General features: G+C 33.2%; 1 protein-coding gene across 1 annotated transcript; it reads left to right on the forward strand.

Moving 5' to 3' along the window:
* The first annotated feature begins 576 nt into the window (after positions 1 to 576).
* Positions 577 to 25783, forward strand: LOC123538552 (thrombospondin-type laminin G domain and EAR repeat-containing protein-like). The gene is made up of 11 exons (XM_045322736.2): positions 577 to 682; positions 11433 to 11614; positions 15760 to 16283; positions 19718 to 19829; positions 20222 to 20371; positions 21421 to 21680; positions 21963 to 22149; positions 22709 to 22938; positions 23843 to 24030; positions 24948 to 25059; positions 25462 to 25783. The coding sequence occupies exons 2-11, from the start codon at positions 11518 to 11520 to the stop codon at positions 25612 to 25614; spliced, it is 2013 nt and encodes a 670-aa protein (XP_045178671.2). The 5' UTR covers positions 577 to 682; positions 11433 to 11517; the 3' UTR covers positions 25615 to 25783.
* Positions 25784 to 27113: the final 1330 nt, after the last annotated feature.

Genomic DNA, 27113 nt, shown 5'->3' on the forward strand with positions numbered 1-27113 from the left:
GACTGCCTTTTCCCAAAAGCGGTGCACTCTTTGACACAGCTGCGTGTCCATTGCAAAGGACAACATGCATCATAATGTAAAACGTCTGGAAGCAGAGACCCGACATAAACTTTAATTTTATATCTCACATAATTCAATTAGTAACATGTCCATAAAGGCACTGTTAGCAATTACATTTTCTCTCACATAAAACAGATTGTCCCGTAATTGCTTCCCTCATCTCTTTTATTCTCAATACTGGACGTTGACCATTAAGCTGCGATGTTTCATTTAATACCGACGTAAATGATGCGCAAGACAGACCTTATATCATTCTGTATATACAGTCAACACTATCATGTGAACTCTATGTAAATTTACTGAAAAGTCTATCTTATTTACAATTGAGACTTCAAAAGGAATAAATACTTTAATTGTTAAACTGGCAAAGACCATTGACAATAGCGACTTTTAATGAACGTAAATATTTAAGCGTACGGAAACACCCGATCGTAAAATCGCCGATGACTGGCGGTATTCGGCAGTGAAAAAGTCACGGATGCGTTCAGGCAAAGTTAATTAACCGTATATATACCCAAAATATTAAAAAAATTTCATTCTTCATTCGTACATGTGCCTTTTTTGTAAAACATTTAATTTTGGAGGAATTATAAAGAATTTGTGGGAATAGTTCTTCACTGCGGTAGGAATTTCTTATATATATATATTTGTGTAAAAAATTATTTATAAATTGATTTTATTTTCAAGTATAAAGTATTTTATAAAAAGACATGCAATTTGATAGTACTACATATCTAATTATCTACAGCTCATCATTAAATTCGTTTACTTTTAAATTATTTATTTTAAAAAAATACGATTATGTTAAGAGAAATTATTTTACTAATTTATTAACTGCTTATTTAAATTATTAGTTTCTTCATTATCTGGGCTTACATACATTCATTTAATTAATAGATAAATTATGTGTTCGGATCCCCACAGAAATGTTGAAAGATAATAAAAGAAAAACACAGCCTTCTTTTACAAGTCATGTCAATTTATTAATATTACATAAGGGATAAAAATTAAAAAGGTAGTTTATAATATTATCGTACTAATGCATATACTCAGCGTATGTATCAGATATTTATATAGTATACTTATCTATACTGGCAGTATAGTTGCGGAAAATTACATAATTTCGTATCTATTTGTGCTACGTTCAATATCTAAAATACAATAAGCTATATGAATATATCAGTTATGTTAGAAAAGGCCCTATGGTTATTTTTTTCGGAATTCCGATTATTTTATTATTCTTAAAATATTTTTCTCACGTGCATTTTTATTTGCAATGGAATTTATTTTTATGCGTAATATAAAACGGTGGTTTTAACGTCTACAGGCATACAATGTACTAGCGACGCCGAAAGTAGTTGAAAAAAATGTCCTTTCATCTCACCTTAAAATTAGAATCATTTTAGGGTCCGCTTTATGGGAAACAAGAAATGGACACGATAGTGACGCTAGCACGGTCCGCACCGCGACCATTTAGTGATGGTTCTTCACTTTAAACCTAGTGTTCTCTGTGATGTAATTTCCGTGTATGAGGACAAACCACATTATCAATCTCAAAAATTAATGTAATATAAAACAAAATTACATTTGGAGGAGTTTTAACGTAAATGTTCCTTTTCCCGAAAAGTTAAATATGTAAGGTGTATACGACGTACCAAACAAAGAAATGCGTACAGCGATTACAAAAACAGTTAAATCTATAAAAAAAAATGTTACTAAGGATGAGTTCTCGTAATAAAGAACATCGGATGACTTTAGTTTTCATAAACAGCTTACAAATTGCAAAATGCATTGTCATTTTTCTGAGGTTTTACGTTATTAAAGTAAAAATTAACCAACTTTAGTTAAATATATGTAACAGAAATGAACGCTTTCTTTGATCTTGTAAAGTTATCGTTTTAATATCTATTGATATTTCATAGCAATTTTGTCAAAATACTTTTAATAGCCCCAAAATCGTTTTTATTAGATGTAATTGATTAAAGAAAATGAAGTTTATGTCTGGTAGGAGGGTGAATATAAAAGGCGGATTGATACATTTAGTGATAGTAAAATTCTACGATTGGATAGGTTTTATTGTAATAACCCCTTAATATATTAAATGTTAAACACCTGCTGTGCTTAAAAAATAATTTCATCATACACATTTTATCTTTTCTCATTTAAAACGTGTTTTCAATGGGGGCATTATTTTTTAATACTAGTAAATACATTATTGATGATATAGGAAAGACAACTGTTAGCTTTGTACTTAAAGTTTGACAATTACTGCTATTAAATTTTTTAATATTTTTTAATATAGACTTACTTCCTTTTCTGTAACTTTGACATCTACAGGGATACATATTAATGGTTTCGATTTATAATGTAAAATTCAGAACTTGATAACATAACCTGTTGTTTTCTCAAAGACTGTATTATTTTCACGAAAGAACAAACTTTTCCATTCTAATTTCTACGGAATTAAATAAATTTATTTTTCAAATTTCTTTTGTGTTTTAGAAATTTTTTTATGCATTTTCATCCTTTTTAACAAAAGTTTTAAATGCTCTTGTTTAGCTGTATATCAGCTGTCTTACACAGCTTTATCTCTTTATAACTTTCTTTTTAACTTTAAGATTAACATATGTATTCAGATTTGAATGCTGTATAGAATGATAAAAAAATAACAAGTGTCATTATTTTTTTTCAAAAATTCTTTTAGAAGACAGGGAAAACTGGTACATGTAAAAACACTTTTTAACGTCAAGCGTTAATTAGCATTCTTTTCAGGATTTTTTTTTATATTTTTTGCATAAAAGTTGCTTTTAATAAAACGCTGTAAATATGGATTGAGCATCATCCATTCATTAGTAGATGTCGTTAAAATATCACATAACACATCTAATTTTCCTGCAAAAGAGTAAACTAAAAAGTTAGTAAAATCCTGCTAAGGATTCTGTAGGATTACGAGCAGTTTCTGTATTCACCAGAATATGGTGTCGTAAAAAAGTCGGGCAATTTGCTAATTTGAATATTTTTGTCGTAAAGTAGTCTATTCAGGAATTGGTCATCGGATTAATTTTCCATGTTTCAAGCAATCAGTCATACACCAATAAATGGTGATGAGTCTGATCATTTATGATACATGTAAACATGATGCAAACTATAACTGTATGCCGTAGATTAGATAATTTTCGCGTCAGGTCCATCTCGTGATTTCATAGTTGTTTTATATGTCAGCGTTGTCAAGAATTCGCGTTCCGTAGTTGTTTGCACTTCAGGATAAAATGCAATTGTTTTGAATTCGACCATCGCAACTTTCGCGAATTTTGGCCAAAAAAAAAAAGACCACTGCAAATATCAACCGTATTACTGTGTGTAATACTATATAATTGACGTGTCGTTATTGTTGAACAGTTTGTGTGTTGTTTTTGTTTTAATATTTTGCTTGATACCAAATTATTTGAGCTCATTTATAAAGAATATAAGCTTACTCGGTATTTGAATCACCCAGGAAAGGCAGACTCCCAGTTATGACAGCATTCTGAGAGTGCTGCCTTCTCATTGGTTAGTTTTAAGAATGAGCTCATACTCGTCAAATCAGATTCTGGTTTTTGAGACTGGTCTCTAAGGTCAATCTTACAACCTTCGACCAAATTCATACGAGGAGGTGAGCAGTTGTAATTCGAGCCGGGTTCGAATTTACGACGTTTAGATTGAGCATTCACCACTACTCAGGACTGTCTAACAATGAGGATCAGTATTTATCCGAGAGTCTAGACGGAGAGAGAAAACTATAATTAACAATTCGCAGTATCTTTAAACTTTTTGACAATATAAGCGTGTATGATAGCTGAATTTATAACCTTCCACAATGTAGGTCTGTTTGAATATACACTTGAATATACATTTTAACCCAAACACTTAAGATCTTATTTAGCTCAATTTGGAGTGTGCAATTGTCCGAAAATTAAAAATTCATTTTCTTCAATTTAAATTAGGGTACAACTATGTGGAAAATATAGAAGTGTCGTTGTGTCCCCATATTTGCAAAAATGCAGGGTGGAAGTGATAAACTAAGGTTTAGTAAACACAGATGAAAGCTTAAGCGGATTATCTTCAAGTGACATGTCACTTATATCATCAAAAACAATTAATACATTCATCTAATACCTCGTATTCGTTAGCACGTGGCTATTTAGTAGATCGAGGCATTTGAAGTTATTTTTATTCGGTCTTTGATGTTCTTTGCAGCACAACTGTCTTGGCATGGTCTTCTATTTGAACAAGGATTTAAGTAATTTATAAATGTTGCGCAAGTTGACACAGTTTTCATTATATTGTTAAAAGTAATTTGTGTGCAACAAAACATAGATAATTACAGTCAAACCTGTGACTAAGACCACTCTCGAATAAAGGTCACAACAGTAAAACCTGCTTATGAAGGTCAGTATTTTCTCTTTCTGTTTATTCATTGTTGCTGTAAATATACCTGTGTAGAGAGACCGTCTGTCAATAAAGTCCACTTTTTTCATTTCCCACAGGTGGTCTTTACAGACAGGTTTGACTGTATATATGTTCCTGGTCTGTCTTTAATTGGAAAGATGGTATCTTAAGAGTGCGAAAAAAGAAACCCGAGAATTTTGGATAAGTCATTCAGATGAACAATAAATTTATCGTGACGAAACACATTTTGTTTTGTGTTTTTTGGTTAAATTTGTTTTGGGTTTTAAACAGAATTTCTGTTCTTATGCTATGCAGCGGTCAAATAATTTTGCCAATGTTCCTGGACTTCGTACAAGTGTTAACGTATTTACAGGTCTTGTAGACAGATACATATTGAGGCAATCGGACTGGCTCATGGTTGTCATTCGAGATACATTCTGCCGCTTCCAGACTAACTTTGATGGTATTTCCACCAAGTAATGTAGTAAATTCATTCTGTTTACGGCAAACACTAAGATAAACCGCCGGTTATTAAGAATACTTCCTTGACTTTATTAATAATCAAAGGTATAGATGTAGATAAAACACACTTCATTCAAACGTTTGGACTCGTTTCCTTTTGCAAGATTCACAGTCCCTTGGGACATGCTTGATTTGCATGTCGGAATTTATAGGAATTGAAACAGTCTTAATATTCCATAAAGTTTCCCGTTCGTCAAAATTTAGAACATACCAAATGCTACACTATAAACTTACAAACGTTCATATGTCAAATAACCGTGTTTGGTATATAGTTGAACCTGTCTTTGCAGCAACCTGTATTAAAGGACACTTGACTTAAGCAGCCAGGCAGCTAACTTCCCAGATTGACAGTTTGTTCTAATTTATTCTGTCTTAAGTAGACACCTGTCTTAAGCAGCCATTTTGTGTTGCTTCATTGTCTAGCAGCTTTATACATGTCTACAAGACCATGGTGCACCTACAGTGTTGTAACAGAACTGACATTCAGTACACTGGAAATCAGATCTAGCTTCTACTCGAGCGCAAGTCTTGGTGGTTTATCAATCGCCAAACACACGACTAAAATGTAGTTTTTACTAAATAGTTTTTTCTCCCACCTCACCCAACCTCCCTCCCACACCCATCAACAACCCCTCACACCGAAGCAGCGGCTTTAAGGTTATTCTTCATAGTTTAACCGTATATGCCTTGCAAATATGGAGACAATGTAGCCTGCGGGTGCCAAGTGATTCTGCCTTTGCGACTAGTGTAGACCAAGATCAGCCTGCACATCCGTGCAGTCTGGTCATGCTCTGCACTGTTCTCTATTCAATCAGTAAATTTTCAGTGAACACTCCTTTGAATAATAAATGGTACTGCCCAAATTGAATGATAGACCAGTCCATTTTAGAAACTTAGCAGGGTAAAGGTTAAAAATATAAAGAAGTGTCATGTAATAAGAATACGCAAAGATTCTAGCGAGCAAAAATACATTTAACTAAACAAAAATAAGAACAATACCATTGTTCTATGACATTGTCATCATTATTTACATGTATTAAGAGCAGTATTTAAATTACCTTAATTGAATACAGTTAAAAAAGCACTGTATCCTTTGAAATTGTTATCAATAATCGTGTTTGTTTCATTTCCTAATTGATATTTCAATAAGTTATGTTTTGATAGCCGACAATGACAAACGTGCCGTGTGCAGCTAAGCCGCTGCAAGACTTAATGTATTATGCAACTATGAGATCAAAGTTTATGACATCTGGATGACGCATACTTTGAAATTAAAAGCATTTTTACAAAGATTTGTCGATTTAAGATAATTGAAATCGAGAAAATGCATTTCTTTCGAAACATTTAATAGTGTGTCGATGCGTCAGCTTTGAAGATGAAAAGATTGTTAAAAGGCTATGTACAGAATAAGAAACTTGAAAGAAAGAGAATAAGAACTTGCGTATATATGAGAGATATAAGGGAAAAAACAAGCATGATGAAAATACAGGGAAAACCATGAGTGAATGAGAATTTCGGTATGTGAGAGATCTAGGTGAAAACAATGAGACAATAAGAACTTGGTAATGTGAGAGATGTAATGAAAGAACACACGCATTAGGAAAATACTGGGAAAACCGTGAATGAATAAGAACTTGAGTATGTGAGAGATGTAAGGGAAAATGTAAGCATGAGAAAAATACGGGAAAATCCGTGAGAGAATAAGTAGTTGGTAATGTGAGAGATGTAAAGGAAGAACACAAGCACGAGAAAAATACCGGGAAAACTGTGAGAGAATAAGAACTTGGGTATGTTAGTGATGTAAGGGAAAATGCAAGCATGAGAAAAATACGGGAGAAAACCGTGAGAGAATAAGAACTTGGGTATGTGAGAGATGTAAGGGAAAATGCAAGCACATGGAAAATATGGGGATAACCGTGAAGGAATAAGAACTTGGGTATGTGAGTGATGTAAGGGAAAATTCAAGCATGAGGAAAATACTGTGAAAACTATGACAGAATAAGAACTTGTGTATGCGAGTGTTGTAAGGGAAAACACAATCATGAACAAAATACTGTGAAAACCGTGAGAGAATAAGAACTTTGGTATGTTAGAGATGTAGAGGAAAAGAACGCAAACACGAGGAAGATACTATGAAAACCGTGAGAGATGTGTAGAAGAAAGCAAGCGTGAGAAAATACGGGGAAACCATGATAATATAAGAACTTAGGTATGTAAAAGATGTAGCAGGAATGACATCGAATTTATAGTCATATTTCTTAACAATTTCTTTACACGCTGGAGGTAGGTCTACAGCTGGTAATGATAGACGCTAGTTAATTGTGTTTCTGTACATGCTATAAATGATATAATATAATTATACAATGATATAAATGCAATACACGAATCTTTGGTAAATGTATAGAAATCTGACATATTTCAGTTACATAATAAAGGTGTTACTCGCACCATGTTGACAGAATGTCTATCATATGAAGATTCTTCTACCCTAGTTACTATCTTCATAAAGTAGTGCAAGTCCTTTGATAGCACGACCCGAGTCATGCAATAACGGTGGTATCGTAATACTTTATCAAACATTGCGTTTACTTAACACTTTATTTATTTCCCATTAAACTTCTGCTGTAGTTTATTAAAAGGTTTAATTGTGAGATTTTCAAGTAATATGCTGACATAAATTTGATGCTTATTAAAATACTAAGAGGGAGGATCTATTGATAGTGTTGGGTACATTTTCATTCCCGCCGGGAATGTACAAAAATATTCATTTTTTTGTCTCTTTATTTTTTCTGTCTATATATGATCACCGATGAAAGCGAATGTATATTACAATACAGCAGACAAATGTACATTATTTAAGACAGGGGGAAATTTTCAAATGTAGTTTAAAATGAAGATAAAAGTAAAATATTTAATAATAATAATTTAACAATAATTAAAAACTATAAGAAATGAAAAAATACCGCAGGTAAAATTTCTCATAAGATCTGTGAGTTTGGGTTGCAGTTATGTTTTTTTTTTTTTTTTTTTTTGTATTTTCGCATTTGTGAAATATGTCGCCAAGACTGGATGAAATACCCAGATATGAACAGTGCATAATAATTTGAATGAAGACTTTTATGTAAAATTGCATATCCATACGCATAGCTGCATTAAATATTGAAATATTAGTTATCATTGTTTAATCCTTATAGGATGAAAATTTCCCTGTAAATAAGGCGGTTTGCCGCCGACAGATTGAATCAAAGGGGTCCGCTTCCTTTATAGACACACCCTAAACTAAGGTTTAGTTGTTTAGGGACTTTTAGTTTATTTAGCAATTTTCCGGCATTATTTCGGATACGGAACGACAGCCGTTTAACTAAACAGTGTGCCGGCACAAACTTGCAGACGACCCCCCTACATGGATCAGAAATGCGAGACAAATGACTCCAGATAGATTGTGGTTTGTTAAATAGTTACTGAGAGCATTACCTTACTCTGGGATCGAACTAGCAGCCTCTTGATTGTCTTTTTGTCAAAATGCAATCTTAGTCCTTTAATGTTAAATTGTCTTTGTCCATATTCTGTGCGAATTAAGCCAAACGTTTTTCCTGTTTATTTAGAATGACATGAGTATTCTGTTGCGGCTTCTGAATGAATGACAAGTCACACGCTTGTGTTGTAAAAGTGACCTTGACCCAAAGCCAAAGGGATATCCATTGTAATTTGGTATCTGGAGCAACCGAATAAGCGTGTACACCTTATACTTTTAGACACCTCCCAGGTCATGTCAGATTTCCAGTTTACAAAAAAAGTGCAAAAATGACTGGACGAAACAGCTACTCAAATTTTCAACCACGTCATGTCATGATTTTGTCACAAGGTGCCTTTTATTGCGACGCGGTTTATTTGGTCTAAACCGTTTAATAAACCTGTCAGGAGTTAATTTGTTTCAGACGTAAACGTATAATGCCAAATGTAATTTTACCTCAACAAAAGTTGTTTTTGCTATTTATTGTTATCATAGTCTCAAATTTGTCTTCCCATCAACAAAAATCATTCTTAAGGGGACGACAATGACGGGCTCTGTTGTATTTGTAATGCCTTCAGGTCTGTAAATACTTGTAAAAATATCATTTTCTAACATCCCTTTGTACGCAGCATCACTTGGCTAAAAATCAACGTATAATCTTTCACGGTCCTTAAGGGCTTAGAGAAAAATATCAATTTCAAAAACTTGAGACGTCGAAATTGTGACATTTCTTTTCTTCTTGAATTAATTGGTTGGTAAATTTCAGTTTGTGTGTACCGTACTTAAAACTCTAGGTTACTGACTTAAAGAAGAAATGAAAACGGGTAATTCCCAGTTTTGTTGTCAAATTTTTGTTTAATGTGACTTTGCGATTCATTAGCCGTATGGCTTTAACAAATTAAATGGCATATTTGCATATTAGCATACTTGCATAAACAATTTTACAAACGACTTTTAACATTTTTTATTTTTTACAGTATGCACTTAATTCCCTTAAACACTATTGCCCTAATTTCTTCAGATTTTTGTTTAAAATCTGAAACAAAAGTTTTTACCCTAATGGTACACGAGGGACATCCCACTTTTAACGTATAATTAAACATCCAAACAGCCTAGATCAGATACTGTCCGTACTCGTATTAAATGTTCATTCCGAACCTGACGAAGCTTAAAAAAATTATACAAAGTATGTGACTAATACATTAAAAATCAAATTATGATGGATTAAGCATTGATATGAAATTGGATTATGTAATAACATTAGAATTTTCATCAATAGATGCATTTAGGAATTTATTTGATCTTTAATGATCAGGATATCTTTGATTGTTTCGCTAAATTTTTCAATATGGCAGTGTTAATTCGTTTTTCTTTTTACGTAAATGTGAAAATAATCGGCAAAAAATAATAATTAGCTTAAACCTCATGCCTTAACATTAGCCTACGTTCAATTAATAAACTCTTAAATCCATTTAAGGTACAATCTTTTAATCTTTTGAATGTTTTGGCGAGAAATTAAAGAAGACATTCCAAGAATTGACGCTAAATTTGATATAGAAGGGATGCACTTCTACGGCGAAAGAAATTTTAAATCATACCTAATTACTAGCAGAATAAACTTGAATAAATATAACATTTACAATCGGCTTATTTATGCAAAGTATGTGACATCTAGAAGTCTTAATGTTGCTCAAATATCAGTTTGTTTTGTTATATTGTATATGTATGTTTAATTGTTTATATATTTCATCACAGGTAAATATAAATAGTTTCCTTTTAAAATGTAATATTTTTTGTATATTCGTTAAGGGAATTCATTTTGTTATTTTGATTTTATGTATATGTCTTGTTTTTTTTGTTTTTTTAATATTGCATATGTTTATACGATAAAAACTCAGGAATATACTGGTCGTTGTCACGCTTTTTAAGCGACTCGTTCAAACATTTTAAGCGAACCTCTCTCTCTCTCTCCCTCTCTTTCTCTCTCTCAAAAAGTATCCGATCCACAAATAGGTAACATTTCGATGCCTGGTGCCCCCATGTATTTTTCGTATAATTTGAAATAGTTGTGTCTACTGAACAAGAATTAGTAAATAAGATGACCATAACAATATGCACGAATCACTACAGTCATGTTGTTTGACTGCGAAATGATAGATCTTGATACAGAACTGTAATAACTGGATTTCTGTTGAAATATCATTAAAAGATATAAGTAAAAAAAAGTTCTGTAATATATTTTGTCATGTTATTTATATTTTCTTTTTCAGTAGACAATACATTTTCAAATGACAACAAAATTATATGAGTTTACCAGGCATCAATATTTGATACATTTCTGAAATAATGGAGAAAATTAACATTTTCATGCTTTTTTCCCTCAATATCTAACAATTATTTTAACTCACTTTTACCATTTTTGAATGTCATATATAAATACATTCTATGCCAAACGTGGCGGAAATATACATGCTGAAAAAAATTCGACCAAACTTGGGGCGAGTAGATTTAAGGATGCATTAATTAAATACCAATTTGAATAGCGAGATTACCATATGTTTTATTTATTTATTTATTTAATGGCCAAACATTCATGCCTCTCTGACTAAAAATATCGGTAAAATTCTTTTTTCGTATTTAGTATTATGTGATTTGAAAATGTATAGTACGCCATTTTATTTTCATTTTTTTACGTTGCCATGGAAATGAAAAGGCTGCTATATTTTGTAAACTTACAAAATACCATAACTGTCATATCATTTGCCTAATATTGGATATCTTTGATCAAGAGGATCTAATAAAGAGAAAACAGTTCTGGCAACAGCGATAACTGTTGAAAATCTGAAATAGCAAAAAGAAGAAAGTGGTCATTTTGGGCTGACGGGTCAAATTTGCTGCCTTATTTTAGGTTACCATTGCGGAAACTGATGTAAACAGATTGGATTGTGAAATATCATGAGAAAAGAAGGACAAATGGTTCAACAGCAGGTGCAATGACCAATGAAGCCATCATGAGACTTGAAGTCGTGATCATTGTCAATGCTATAATAAAGGGGATGGCAATGCTGAAAATCCCGACCACTTGTTCAAGTAAGTCAATTTTTAGTACTCCTGCATAGATATGTTAAGGACAAAAAATATATCTTACTTAAAAACAAAGATAATATGACTCTTTCTGAAGAAATCTTCTTATACCCTTGGCCTTTTATACAGGAATCTACTTCAATGAAAATTTAACAAGACTTCAATTAAATATTTCACAAAGGTGAACAGGTTTGATTTAAGTACTCGTCTCTCACAAAAATGCAACAATTGGACAATATTACTTTTTTTCATTAAATGAAACTTTGGAAGAAGGAGATTCATGGACTTAAACTACTAGTATATAAATAGAAATAGTCTTGGATACATGTATAGTAGTAAACCCTGAAAAAAGAACTTCGCAACTTTTGAAAAACAAACGCTTTATATACATGTATGTTAAACTATTATTCTACAAACTTCAAGAATTTCGGCGGCATTTTATTATAGCCTCGTTGTGGATTCCTGGATCACGTGTTCATCTGCCAGCGGTGCTTAAAAAACCCCAGTCGGTTCCCATATTTTGATAACTTAAACTGGATACATGTTGCATCATCAACAATGACTTAAACAGTTTGTAAACAAACGTCACTCCAATGCTAATCACCAACTCTTTTGCAGAACCACGTTCTTTGTGTATACTAGTAAAACACGTTAGTATTGTGTTTAACAATTGTATTCAAGACGAAACAGACTTGTCCTTTGACCTCGGTGGCCTTTACTCGCTTTCTTAATCTATAGGCCCTATTATCATTAATTATTTACTCTGGAATAAATATGTTTAGTGTAACAACATAAATAACAAAACGGATATTTAGTAGGTTTGTTAGTTTTAAACAAGAAGGTGGTGTAAATTAAACTACTTGTATGGAAAAATCAACATGACATTGACGCGTAATCTTTTTATTTGTATAAGCTACTTTCTAACTTTTCTCTCAATATTTGTGTATATTTAGGAAACCATGAGCTGTAAGCCCTCAGTTCAAATTGATCATATAACTTCGTATTTGGCATGAGTGCATTTTCAATCAAGTTTGTTATGTATGTTTTTTACCAGGAACTGGTACATGTGTCTGGAACTGGGGCAGTACATTAGCTTATTAGAGTACAGTACAGACCAGTGCACGTGGTTGCCATTTTCTCGTGTCTTTAAGACTTTATACTTCAATCCAAAACTTGCAGTATAAATCATATATACACATGTAACAATGCTATAAAATATAGTTAAACTATGTATAAACATGTACGGCCATATCAACAAAATCTGTAAGCAGATCCTTTGGAAGCAAAGAATGTAACCAAGCAAAATAATAGCAAACTCGGTTTGATTGAGTCTGTTCATGTGAGGTAATGGAAAGCACGCCCCCTAGCACAGGCTTAAGCAGAATTCTGTTGCATAGATATTGAATGGACCCCATGATCCCAAAGGACCCGAAAATATAACATCACTGAATCCAAAGTAAGGGGAGACCTTTTTTAATTGATGCACAAGAAAAAACTCTTGCCAAGTCTAATTGTAACGTCACGTCGAATTGTTTACTTAAATATAATGTGTATAGGTATCGGGAAAACGAGCGACTTATATGTGATCAAACACAGAAAAATCTGAAATATGCTGAATATGTTATTCATATTTTAGGTGAACGGAAATAAGCAGTATTTAATCGTTTGACATAGCGTCGGCAGTAGCACCTTATAACGTACAATTACGTTAAGGCATACGAGGGGACGTTACTGTAGGACTGTATTATAGATTTCAATACAAACATTTAGAAGAATGCAATTTAACTAGAGTTCGATTTTGCCGTGTAAGTTATCACTCGATTTTACGGTGCCCCTAAAGTGACATGTTACACACTTTTTTTCCAATTAGGTAATGTGAGACTTTTTTTATTTCGTTTAAACGAAATGATTTCGTTTAAACGAAATGATTTCGTTTAAACGAAATAACTTATTCCGTTTAAACGAAATAGTTATTTCGTTTAAACGAAATCATTTCGTTTAAACGAAATCATTTCGTTTAAACGAAATCATTTCGTTTAAACGAAATAACTATTTCGTTTAAACGAAATATTTCGTTTAAACGAAATAAGTATTTCGTTTAAACGAAATGATTTCGTTTAAACGAAATTATTCGTTTAAACGAAATGATTTCGTTTAAACGAAATAAGTATTTCGTTTAAACGAATAAAGTTATTTACGTTTAAACAAATGTATTCGTTTAAACGAAATAGTATTTCGTTAACGAAATCATTTCGTTTAAACGAAATCATTTCGTTTAAACGAAATAACTTATTTCGTTTAAACGAAATAGTTTATTTCGTTTAAACGAAATGATTATTTCGTTTAAACGAAATGATTATTTCGTTTAAACGAAATGATTTCGTTTAAACGAAATAAGTTATTTCGTTTAAACGAAATGATTTCGTTTAAACGAAATGATTTCGTTTAAACGAAATAACTACCGGTATTTCGTTTAAACGAAATAAAAAAAAGTCTCACATTACCTAATTGGAAAAAATGTGTGTAACATGTCACTTTAGGGGCACCGTACGATTTAAGTGATGCGGGGATCAGTTGATGTGGCGATTTCGTATATTATTTTACATGTAATGAACTTTCAGCCTACCTGATCACAAAACATGCCATCAACCAACATACTGGCTGTATTATGGATGGAATTTCGAATGACAGACAACAATGTAACAATGACAAAACAAATTGTTTTAAAGCCTGTGGTCTGTCTGAAAATTGCTCATTTCTCCATTTGAAAAAGCATAAGTTCATTTTTCAATAATGGGGATGATAGTCTGAAATGTGGATAATTTATTACATATGAAAAATGGAGAGCATAAATCTTAAATAAAAACTGGCTAATTGAAATCAGTATTTATAGAAAAGATGTATCATTCAAAATGTTGATATATTTCTTACATCTGTTTGACTAATAATATACACAATATTACCACCTGCGATAACAGCTATTAAAACATTCTTAAACTCTTAAAGGGTAACAGTTTAAATTAAGATGTTCAAAGATTAGACCGCAAATTACTTGACTTAAGATACCCAAGTGAAATTGCTTGTTAAATTACTTAAGCGTTTACGAGTACTTTGATAAACATACTGTAACGTAGCTATATTGATTTGTTTTTATTATCACGGACACCGTTCGCCAGTATAATTCCTCGTAACTTCCCGTCACGACAGTCGAGAAGACTATTTAATTTTGCGGGTGTGAAAAAGTTTAAATTATTCCGTATGATTTAGTTCTTTCGTGAAATTGACGGCAAAATTTTAATCTCAATTTCACTTCATTGGCCTATATCAAAGGTGCCTAGTAATTGTTCACAACCTGGCAAAACACAGTAAATTCATGTTACAAATTAGATTCAAATGCAAATAAAGTTTTCAGGCGTTTAACCCAAATATCCCGCCCATTTGTCCGCGGTTAACCGCGTTTGGTAGACAGTATGTGCTTACTACTCGGTATGACCTCTCCAAAAACGTAAATTTATATCACTGAATTATGAAGTATTTGAATGTATACAAAATAATTTCTTTCAATTAAGAAAATTTAGAAATTAGAAAATTGGCATTTCAAATATATTTGACCATTTGGAATATAATCAAGACTTGCAAATATGAACGAAAATGTAATATTTGTATATGCGTACAAGAGCCTAAAGACTGGGCGTGAATACATCATTAGGACATCAGAATATTAGAAAAGAGATGTTTTCGAGACTTTCGAAAATAAAATAATGAATAAGAAGTATTTTCTGCTCTTTCAACATTAAAAAAAATGTGTTTGCCTCTTACTTTACAAAGTATTACTGACTGGTGTCTGGTTTGCTAAGGTTTGCTAGGCTAAAGAAATTTATCTCTGATGTTATGTAATAAAACACTTTAAATGACTTGTAGGTCAATAGTCAAAACTATAAGTCCTCATTCTCGCACGCCAGAAGTTTACCATAGTTCGTCTCGGGATTCTGACGAACCTTTGAAGGATGAGGCAATAAAACAACACCGAAGGATGAGAATGTTGGTCCTTCGAACATTGGGAAATTTGACCATTCAATAACTTTTAAATAATTCATACTATTCTCACGGGGTTAGATTTATTCAAAATATCTCTCGTATTTCTATTTCAGACATAGGACCTGTTAATTTTATAGACGAGGCCATACCGAGGCTAGGGCATCTACCAGAAGGAGTCAGCGTTGTATATGACGTCAAAAGTCACGTGCATGCGCTTCAGTTCCTACCGGAAACGGAGGAAATTAAATTTCCTGCCACGTCCATATTTAAATCTTGCCAGTATTTTCCCGAAGAATTCTCAGTATTTTTTATCCTTAAGCACGGAAACACTTATTTAAAGAAAGAGTGTGTGTTTTCTGTATCAACTGTACATAGAACGTATGTTTCAGTGTGTTTGACAAGTAAAAAGATTATTTTCACATATAACAACAAAAAGTCTAAATTTAGAAATTCAATATTGACTGATAATAAATGGCATACAGTTGGGTTTAGTGTCACAGGAAGTCATGTTACCATGACAACTGACTGTTTGAACAGAAGGAAGCACAAACTTCGAAGGAATTTTCCAAGTTTTCTTGAAATCCAGAACTCTGTGATACAAATAGCAAAATGCGAATCCTGTAATTCAGCTTTCCAGGTAGGAGAAACACTTTAATATTTTAGTATTCTCTACAAATAATGTTAAAACTGTGAATCTGAGCGAACTTTATCCCGCAATTTTGCTCTGATCTGTCCTACTAGATTGAGTAGCTCAAGTGGAATTCTTTCACAGATATTTTGAATGGACCTGGAGAAGACTCCATGGTCCAAAAAAGATCAGAAAATAAAACAACACTAAGTCACAGCAAAGGGAGAATTTTTACAGCCGCCACACGAAACTTAAAAGTTTTTGTTCTTATAGTTAATAAAAACCTAAACATGTGTTTTAGCCTTAGTGCATACACATGATACAGTCGGTTTCTAGGCATTATTCAGAAAGAAGCATACCTTATTGTAAGTGGCAAAATTCATCCTATTTTGAGAACGTAACAAATACGTATTGTTCTAAGGCTTAACAAGATATGTTAAGGAATTATCTGTTCGAAAAGTATTTCTGTTGCAACTGAATGTAAGATTATTCTTTACATGTCTGTTAGCCTATTTTAAGACTATCAAAGCTTTCATTGTTTATGAAATAAAACGAATGACTTTCACCACAAAATGGATGAGCGGAGGTGTGCGGCAAGGTGATTTACTACAGTCTGTTTTATTCTGTTCATTTTTACCCTATAATTATTTCAGTTAATTGAGCATCGTCCTGACTTATCTCTGTGTATATCGTTACAGCAAGGCTGTCTTCAAAGGCTTTTATATCTCTTTTATCTTTAAAATGTCGCTTGCATTATACTGTACTGACATCTACATTTTACGTTTGAATACTTTCAAGTATTTACAAAGTCATCGATGGCATTCAACGCGTGGCTTAGTGATTAATATGTATTAACTTTATCTGCAATTGATACTTTCATTTGTCAAATGGGTACTTTGACATTATTGGTTAGGACAACTTTTTGAAAATTAATTTCATGTTTTAGTCTGACTGAACTTGTTGCCTTCGGTAATTTACTTCCATTTACTTTTAGATTCATATAATTGCAGCTTTCAGCCTAATCAGAGGCTTTATCTACAGCTTGACAATTTAATATTTTATCAGGTCACTTTATACCCAAACAAATGCAGGAAGCATTTCTTTAAATAAGATATATTTATAAACTTTCCTTCAATAAAATACACTAAAATCAACTTAAATGTATTAAGGATAGAATATTTTTACAAAGTAACTATTTTGTGAAATTTCAAGTTTTTCTATTATTTTTTTGCTTGTTTGTTTTGTTTGTTTGTTTGTTTTGGGTTTAACGCCATTTTTCAACAGTATTTCAGTCATGTAACGGCGGGCAGTTAACATAACCAGTGTTCCTGGATTCTGTACAAACCTGTCCTCCGCAAGTAACTGTCAACTTCCCCACATGAATCGGAGGTGGAGGACTAATGACTTCAGACACAATGTCGTTTATCAAATAGTCACGGAGAACATACACCCCGCCCGAGGATCGAACTCACGACCCCGCGATCCGTAGACGAACGCTCTTACCTACTGAGCTAAGCGGGCGGGTTGTTTTGTTGTTTTGTTTTTAATTTTTTTTTCTTTGGCATACAATGTTTCAATGCATGTAGCGACTCCATATATATATACGCGTATTTTTATAAGGAGTGTTATTAATGTTTTTCAAATGGTTAATGGTTAATTCCCTTTAACAAGGACTTAAGGCCTCCGTGTGCGAGTGGTTACGGTAGCTTATTTCTTATCTCCTGTCCCAAGGGATGTAGAATACTTTCATGCGGGGAAGTCATCCAGTCATCCAACTGGCTTATGGAAGATAAGTTGTTCTGCCAAAATGCCTGCCAGTTCCGGAAATATTGTTCTCATTGCGCTGAAAACAACAACATTGTTATAAGGACGCTCTTTTTACTTTATTTACATGAATTCTGGTTAATTCTGATAGTGTCTTTTCCTGTATATAAATAGCTGTCTCCCAAGGCAGAACGGTGCAAAAATAATAAATGCAATGAAGATGGCCCCAGTCAAATGAATGTAATCCAGTCTCAGAAATGTAGCCCATTTTTTGAACAGTTTTAAGATTGTACTTAAAGATGCTAACCAGTTGTTTTAAGACAGAGCTTGAATTAAAGTTATTATTAAGGGCTATAGTGTGTTGACCGCTCTGCCTTTTTGGACTGAATGTTTCGTGTAATTCTACAAGAAAATAAAATCTATAAAGGGAGCTTAACTAACTTTAATATATATGAAACACAAATAGATTATATTGTTAAAATATGAAATTCCTAAAGTGCAAAAATAAATGTTTTCTAGCATTCTCGTTAAAAGCTGTCATTGGTTAAGTCACCGATAAGACAGAAACGTATCATTTTTCGGATTCCTAAACTGGGAATGTATACCTTTTACAGTTTAATTAAGGGGCAATTTGTTTTTGGTTTCAACGTATTACATATAATTACCTTAACACCCGATTATTACCCGCAGAAGTTAATCGAGTGAGCCTAAATGACCACATTTGATTGATAGCTTTTTGGTTTTGAGAAAAATGTTGACAGAAAACCATCCAGTGTCTGCTTTTGACATTGATAGTTTTAATTGATACCTATATGGCTTTAATTGATATGTAAGACGATGTAACTGTCTGTTTTCCGGTGCCGCTACATAAATCCGAAATGGACACCTTTGGGTTTTGGTCTACCGCGGTAATTTATAGACACTCATAATAGATTTTAAGTACATAATACAAAAACCGCTACACCAAAAAGGAAAAGAATACATTTAAGAGAAGTTAGAATTATGCTATCATATATCATTAGCTAAAAGAAAAGAAACTTCATACCCTTCCTGTAGGTAGATATATTTGAATTTGTTGAATGGCAGACCACGGTTGTCTCAGGTGCACCACACACCTAGAGTTTTCAAATAAAGATTCGTGTCATTTCATTCAGTTTCTGAAAGCTTATTTGTCGGCATACATTCCTTTTTTTTTCATTTATTTTACTTTTTGTTCTACTTCTTTATGTGATACTGAATACATACACGCATGAGCGGATGCACGCATGTATACGTGCAGTACAGTACAGTACAGTACACAGTACAGCACACAGTACAGTGCAGTCTAACGCATAGTATTTCGGCCGATTTAAGAAGCTGAAAGCCTTTTTGTCTTTATACTTGTACTGACTATAGTTTATACTGCAACGCTTTAATACCGTTTTAAATTTTCTGCCCCGATAGCTACAATATAAAATTATATCCGTTTGACTTGAGCGGTATACCAGTGTTATAAAATCAGACAGGAATGCTCAATGTATATAAGTCAAATTTTGTTTCATTTTTATAAAACATTTTGCTTAGATATTTACAATGAACTTCAAAAGAGCGTCAGAAAAGACCTTCAGAGCGTTTCATGCATGTAAACATTTTTGCCTAGTCGCGTTATTCATGCTCTTAAGTAACATTATATTTTCTAGGGTCTACTAAAAGATGTGATATTTGTGCCTGGGGCTGACGTAGCCAGGAGGACGTGTCCTCCAAAAACTCCCAGGAACGCCTATATGGATAACCGTATACCAACTGATCCAGGTAAAATAATGTAGACGTGCATTTGTAATTGTGTGTTGCCACTTTAATATAAGGCCTGATTGTCTTTTATATTAAGGTATATGTAGCTTTGTTAGTTGATACGCTATTACATAGTCTATCATTTGAAATAGGGGGGAAAGTATGTCTTGTGATAGGAATACCCACTTGAAGACAAAAAATAAATACATGTACAAAAATTAATTCAAAATTAACTTGCATCTAAAAACAGAATGTTTAACGAAGCACGGTTCTTACGGAAATTTGGAAGTGTAAAGCATGTACATGTATTAATAAATCAGTTAAATATATCTGACCCTTTTCTAGCTCTATGATCAGCATGATATATGTTTAATAAATGCATGTGCACAGTCGATTGTTTTTGCTACTTACAGACTCACACATTTCCAGCTATTCCTCGGTAGGTCCAGATTGGGCCGGCTGTAAATGGATGGACGTCGGTAATCTAGCTTTTGACGTGTATTCGCGGTCGATTAAGGTGTGTGTAAACGGTATCTGGAAACATGTGACAACCGATATGCCAGGTAAGTAGGTAGAATGAATTTCTTTAAGGTAAACTTTAGGTATAAACTGAAAATACTGGGTTTTTTTAAATATAAAATTAGCATTTAATATGAACATTTATGTATCAGGTTGTGTGTAACTCGTATCAGGAACAGGCTTTTTTACAATACATTGCTAATTTGAATAGTAGATTTCCTACACAGTTTTTAAGGGATCTGGCCCAAACTTACAGAGCATATATCACTAACATATGTACTTGAACACATTGTCAGCACAATCATGTACATTGTTTAGGAGTTAGTACCCTTTGGAATTATACTAATGCGCTCGCTTTTCCGGATCTTTCCGAAAACTTGCTGAGATGTATCTGTGTGCATATTGTCAGGGCATACGTGTGCTATGCCAGATTTTTAGTTGAGACCCTTCTACAAAGTGCTATGTTTTGCTATCGGAATAAATGCATTGCCATTTAGTGAACTTATGCATATTATCGGAACATGTTCTGTCTAGTGTATTTTGTAAAAATTATGTCCCTTCTTTTCTTAGAAAATTAGAATATCTTGGTTGTTTTTGTTTTTGTTGTTGTTGTTTTTTAAGTGTATAGTTCAGCTAAACTTGACTACTACAAGAGCGATTGTTTTGAAACTTTATACGCGTGTTCGTCTCCTCTACATTTAGGACAAGTATCATAACCCTCTTGTGTATTTTGTTTAAACAATGCCACTTTTTGCACTTAGCAAATTGGTATTTTTTGGTTATAAATAGTGCGTTTGCTAAGCACTGTAACTACAGAATAAGATTTTATTAAGTTTAAATGCAAAAACATAACCATGTCTTAAAATAGTTATCAATTTGGTGCCTTATTTGCATTGTTGTTTTTTTTAAATAACGTAGTTGATATATATGATTGAATAAAGTAATAAAGATTTTAAATATATGTAAAACAAAATTGTAACTAATCCCCTAATCTGCAATACTTACCAGACTGCACCCATCTTGTTTGATTTAGGTTCCTGTATGCTCATTAAGCTATACATGCATTTATCGATTGCTCTTGTTTCCTCTGTAGTTGAAAAGCCATCTTATCGGCAGCTAGACTATCTTGAAGTTTATCAAGATGTAATAACCCCGTCTGCTTCAATAGACGTAGAGTTATTCCATATGCCAGGAGAGGGCCTCTTTGCTGTTTTTGCAAACTCAAACCCTGTTGCAAACAGAGCACGTGGAGTTTCCGGTTTATACAAATGGACAGAGAAAAGCTTCCGGTTGTACCAGAGATTGCCATCCATTTCTGCGCAATGTTGGTGTCACTTTACTATCGGAGAAAATGTAAGTAACAATGTTTCATCTTACCTTGATGGAGATTTAGTGAGTCGCTTAAGATTTAAGTGATACTATAGAAAAGTAGACCATTGCCGACAAAAAAAAAACCACACACACCTAAATTGTATATTTTGTATGGAAATTTGAAGTAAGTACTAAACCTGAAATATCTGTTATATTTACTTGCTGCGAACATAATATTTCTATGTTTCCGAGATAGCTTGGTGTTTGAACTAAATCTTTTACTTATATGTCAGCTGAATTTTCGAATTTTCATTGTGTTCACAGTTTTACCTAGCCGTGGCTAACTATGGAAACGACACGAGTAAACTGACTAATTCCACGATCTTTAAATGGCATCGCCACCGCCGGAAGTTCCGTGAATTTCAAACAGTTGGGACATACACGGCGCGTGACATGGAGTATTTCACTATTGAAGATGAGCATTACCTTGCAGTGGCAAATCATGCTATCGGTACGGGATATAGAATTCTTTCGTTTCAGGAAACTATTAACCTGGTGGTTCTATCAGTCACATGATATCCGTGCCTTAATTGACGTCCGGAATTCACCATATTAGTTAAATTAGCCTGTGTTAGTTTGACTTTAAACCCAACATTTGTAAACGTAATTGTTGTAAAACTGGTTTGTAAGTTTTGTTTTTTTTTAATATCCCATTATGCAGAGCTACGGGCTACAGACAGACTTGATCCATGATGTTCACAATGGCGATTTCACTGAAAGCATTGGTCATAGAGCCAGTAGTGTTCTGCCTTTTTTTTTGTAGGGACGTCGACAACTACTTGTTGGTTGCAAAATTACAAATAAAAAGCCAAAAAGTATTTTCAGATTAATTGATCGTCATTACACAGTTGAATTTCTTCTTGTTTTTCAAATTCGGGGGTTAATTAAAATCGATACAAATAAATACTTTATTTATACGAGCAATGGTGTGCTTTCACTCATTAAAATAAATAATTTTATCTACCATGTAAGTGTCGCCGAACTCTTCATAGTTTATTGACACATTTCAGGTCCAAACCAAGAAGTGGATTCTGTGATACTTAAATGGGATAGAAAGACAAGAAGATTTGTTATTTTTCAAACAATAACAACAACTGGAGCGTACGACTGGACATACTTCAGAGTACAAGATTACCATTTCCTGGCTATTGCCCAGGCCTTTAATGGACGGACCACCCTAATGGAATCACTTATCTATGTGTTTCAGAATGACAAGTTTTTGCCCTTCCAAACAATTGAGGTGAGTTTACGTCACACTAATAAGGACCCCCTGTTCATTTCTTTTTAAATTTCTTTTTTTTATTCAGATTTTAGAAGGATGAGTATAGAGCTAGTCATTTTCGTAAATGTGCCTTGCGTAAATAACTCCCTTACTAACAAGTATGTCACCATAGAGTACATTTGGCCCGTCAGTCTACTAGAAATGTTGCTCCTATTGTAAGTTGTAACATCAAGGCAGTGGACCTGAAATGACAATAGAAAATTTCCATTCGACTACGTGTTCTTGTATACCCTTTTGGCATCCTTCGGCCATAACAGAAACTTTCTTTTTATTAATAACCGGAGAATGCCGGAATTGCATACGGAGAATATGTAATCGAACGAAAATGATGATTGTCGGGTCAACCACCTTAAAACACTTTTTTTTTCTTTATTCAACTTACTGCATAGAGAGAAAACGATATGGAGAATATGCAAGTCTTAATTTCGTTGCTACGTCAAAATATATTGTCGCTGGGCCTCAGAAAGTTGTTGTCACTTTTTGAGAGGAACTGCCAAATTGAAGCTGAATTGCTGAAATTTGGCCACATTTTAATAAAATTCTTGTAGCCACTTTCAAAAATATGTAGACAGTTCTTTGAATTTATAGCATTTGGCTACATTGGCGAATGGTAGAGGAGGCCCTGGCTATGGCTTTGAACTTTAAACAAAAGCTTGCTGTAAAAACCTGTATCTGACAATATGTTGCAAATCATCCTCTAAAAAGCAATTTATATCCTTACCTTGCATACGTAAGTCATTTTAGGGCATATCCAAGTATAGCAGGAGTCAAAATTGTTAAAAAATATGAAAACAAATGTTTCACGTATTGGATGCTTTTCTTAACCACAAACCATATAATATTCATGACTGTTTTACTACAGACAAATGGTGCGACGGACTGGGAATTCTTTACTATGGAAGACGAGGCTTACCTGGCAGTGGCAAATGCGTACAACTATGGACCTCAAAACTTCCAAAATCAGGACACATATCAGACAAATTCTTCCATATACAAACTGGATATTGGAAAACGGGCTTTCTTCAAGTACCAGACATTCATAACTAACAGGTGAATCCGCTAACATTCCAGTGACATCAGTCTTTCGCCAGCTCGACCATGACTGGAAACAATAAATATTGAAAGACTAGAAACAGTATTTCTGTTTCATGTTAAGATTTAAAGTTTCGACTAGCTCTCAATATTTAATGCAATTAATTTTGTTTCATGGATATGCTTTTTATTTGAATCAAATATGAAAATAAATGTTTCAACCATGTTTAATACCATAAACTAAAGTCTATATTCATGACTTAAACTTTATATTATATTGGACTGTAACTGTCAGTGTTCATAGAGCTGTCACACATTTGAAGTTTTAAGAGGAAATGAAACGGGAAATAAATATATTAAATAAATATCAGATCAAAAGACGTTTAGATATTACCATCTGGACATTATTTTTCAATGCGATAGACTGGGAACACGTTGTGTTCGATGCTAACTTTATGACACTATATTTCAGTGCGATAGATTGAGAATACTTTATGTTCGGTGCTAACTTTATGACACTATATTTCAGTGCGATAGACTGGGGATACTGTATGTTTTATACTAACTTTATGACACTGTATATTTCAGTGCGATAGACTGGGAACATTTTATGTTGGATGCTAACTTTATGACACTATATTTCAGTGCGATAGACTGGGGATACTTTGTTTTATACTAACTTTATGACACTGCATATTTCAGTGCGATAGACTGGAAACATTTTATGTTGGATGCTAACTTTATGACACTATATTTCAGTGCGATAGACTGGGGATACTTTATGTTTTATACTAAACTTTATGACACTGTATATTTCAGTGCGATAGACTGGGAACATTTTATGTTGGATGCTAACTTTATGACACTATATTTCAGTGCGATAGACTTGGGATACTTTATGTTTTGTACTAACTTTATGACACTGTATATTTCAGTGCGATAGACTGGGAACACTTTATGTTGGGCAATGATCACTACCTCGTTGTATCTAATGCTCAAAATGGTGGATCGGAGCAAGAAAGACTTACAACTATTTATAGACTACAGGTATGCTCTTCTTATTAGACATTTAACTTATCATTTGTGCGTCACCACATTTTCGACAGGATCATATTACAGAATTTTGTTTTGTTCAAATCTTAAATTTTAAATTAACGTTAATTCGAGGCATTTATTTATAAGACAATCCAATATTTTGATAGTATTTCATATTAACGTCATATTTAATCAATACTGACAAAACATGTAACCACAACGCGAGCTTAACGGAATGAAGTGGTCGACTTCGCCCTATTTCTGTAAAATAAACATATTCCGCAAGTGTCCATAAGTATTTTCGTAAGCATAGCCACATTTCTGCGAGAAACGTTCTATTAAAATAAATCTGAATTGGAAAACATCAAACAAATTTATGAAAAAATGTCGAAGTTGAATAAATTTTATTTTCAGGGTGTTGACAAGTTTGTACCCGTGCATCACATGTATCTCGAGCCGTCCGCTGATTGGGAAGTGTTTGAAGACGATAACGATGTTTATTTCGTTTACTCAAATGCGAAAGACAGAAAATCACAGATTCTGAAAGCTAAATTTAAATATATTTGATGAAATGCCATAGACTTAGTGACAACACAGTTTGTGTAGTTTTTATTCCTTTTGTGCAATATTTTGGGCAGATTTTATTTAAAGATGTAATAAATTGTAATTTGTACATTTTAGTGTAGTTCCATTTCGTTTTCGATGTAAAACACAAATTAAAGCCAGTATACGTGTATGTCTTTTTATTGTTTTTATTTTATTTACTTAGAAGCAAAGAACGCAAGCAAGCAGCAAAATAATATCAGACTCGGTTTGAGACTGTACCTGAGAGTTAATGAAATGGAAAAATCATTAACGTCTCCCAAGTACCGACTTATGATATACTCTCGGATAAACAAAGATCCCAAAAGTGACAAAATAATAATAAATAGAATAACATGTGATATAAATTTCGTAGCTTAGTTCTTTTAAAATCGTTAAAATAAAGAGCAAGAGCGCTCTATCGTGCAGTACACGAGTCAAACCTGACGAAGCATTAGGCACATTTCTAACCTACGCGAAGTTAAGCTGCAAAATTTATGGGTTGTTTCAAAATATTGAGACAGCAGTGTGACTTAAGTACTAAAAGTTCAGATCTACTAAATAATGTCCAGTAATCTTAAATGCAAAAAAAAAAAAAAAAAAAATTATTTAAAATTTAGTTACTAAATACAGATGCTCAGGGGACACGTATTGAAAAACAGTGTTATACTCATTTCATTGTTACTTTTCTGTTCATAAAAAAGATTATTAGTAGTCAACCTAACACATATTCTTTCAAAAAAATAGGATATTCCAAAAAATGACTACAAATCTGAAAATGTTCACCCCAAAAACATAAAAATTCAACAGCATGTAATCCTTTTAATGAAAAATAAGTAACTTAAAGCAAAACTAGTACATTGTAATCACATAGTTTACATTCACTTCTTCATACAATCTATGAAAATGACAAAATCTTATATGAGCCGCACCATTAGAAAACCAACATAGTGCGTTTGCGACCAGCATGGATTCAGACCAGCCTGCGCATCAGGATCCATGCTGTTCGTTGACGGTTTTTCTAATTGCAATAGGCTTTGAACGCGAACAATATGGATCCTGACCAGACTGCGTGGATGCGCAGGCTGGTCTGGATCCGTTCTGGTCGCAAACGCACAATGTTGGTTTTCTCATGGCGCAGCTCATATCATTGTAATGTTACTAAAACGTTGCTCAGGGTAAAATGGCAGTAAAAATATATTTCTGGGATACGTTCATAATAAGGTAAAATTCTTTCAGCTACATAACATTTACTAGTGAACATGTACACAAGTAGGTAAACTTTAGCACTGATGAAGCAATGAAATTGATGTTTCAACGTTTTAATTTAAAGTGGCCGCATTGGAAAAAATGCAAACAATGGATTTTGAATGGTCCAGTGCTAAATTGTTAAGTAATGCCTAAATTTTATGTACACATCGCGCAGAATATAGAACTGTCATTACATATTGCAGTAATGTCATAGTAATAGATGAATGTCAAAA

The sequence above is a fragment of the Mercenaria mercenaria genome, chromosome 18, assembly GCF_021730395.1.
Source record: "Mercenaria mercenaria strain notata chromosome 18, MADL_Memer_1, whole genome shotgun sequence".
In the NCBI taxonomy this organism is placed as follows: Eukaryota; Metazoa; Mollusca; class Bivalvia; order Venerida; family Veneridae; genus Mercenaria; species Mercenaria mercenaria.

Coding starts and splice junctions, on each gene's coding strand:
- LOC123538552 (XM_045322736.2), top strand. CDS start 11,518: ATGACCAATGAAGCCATCATGAGACTTGAAGTCGTGATCATTGTCAAT. Junction 22,150..22,708: donor AGTGGCAAATCATGCTATCG/GTACGGGATATA, acceptor GACACATTTCAG/GTCCAAACCAAGAAGTGGAT. Junction 25,060..25,461: donor CAACTATTTATAGACTACAG/GTATGCTCTTCT, acceptor TTTTATTTTCAG/GGTGTTGACAAGTTTGTACC.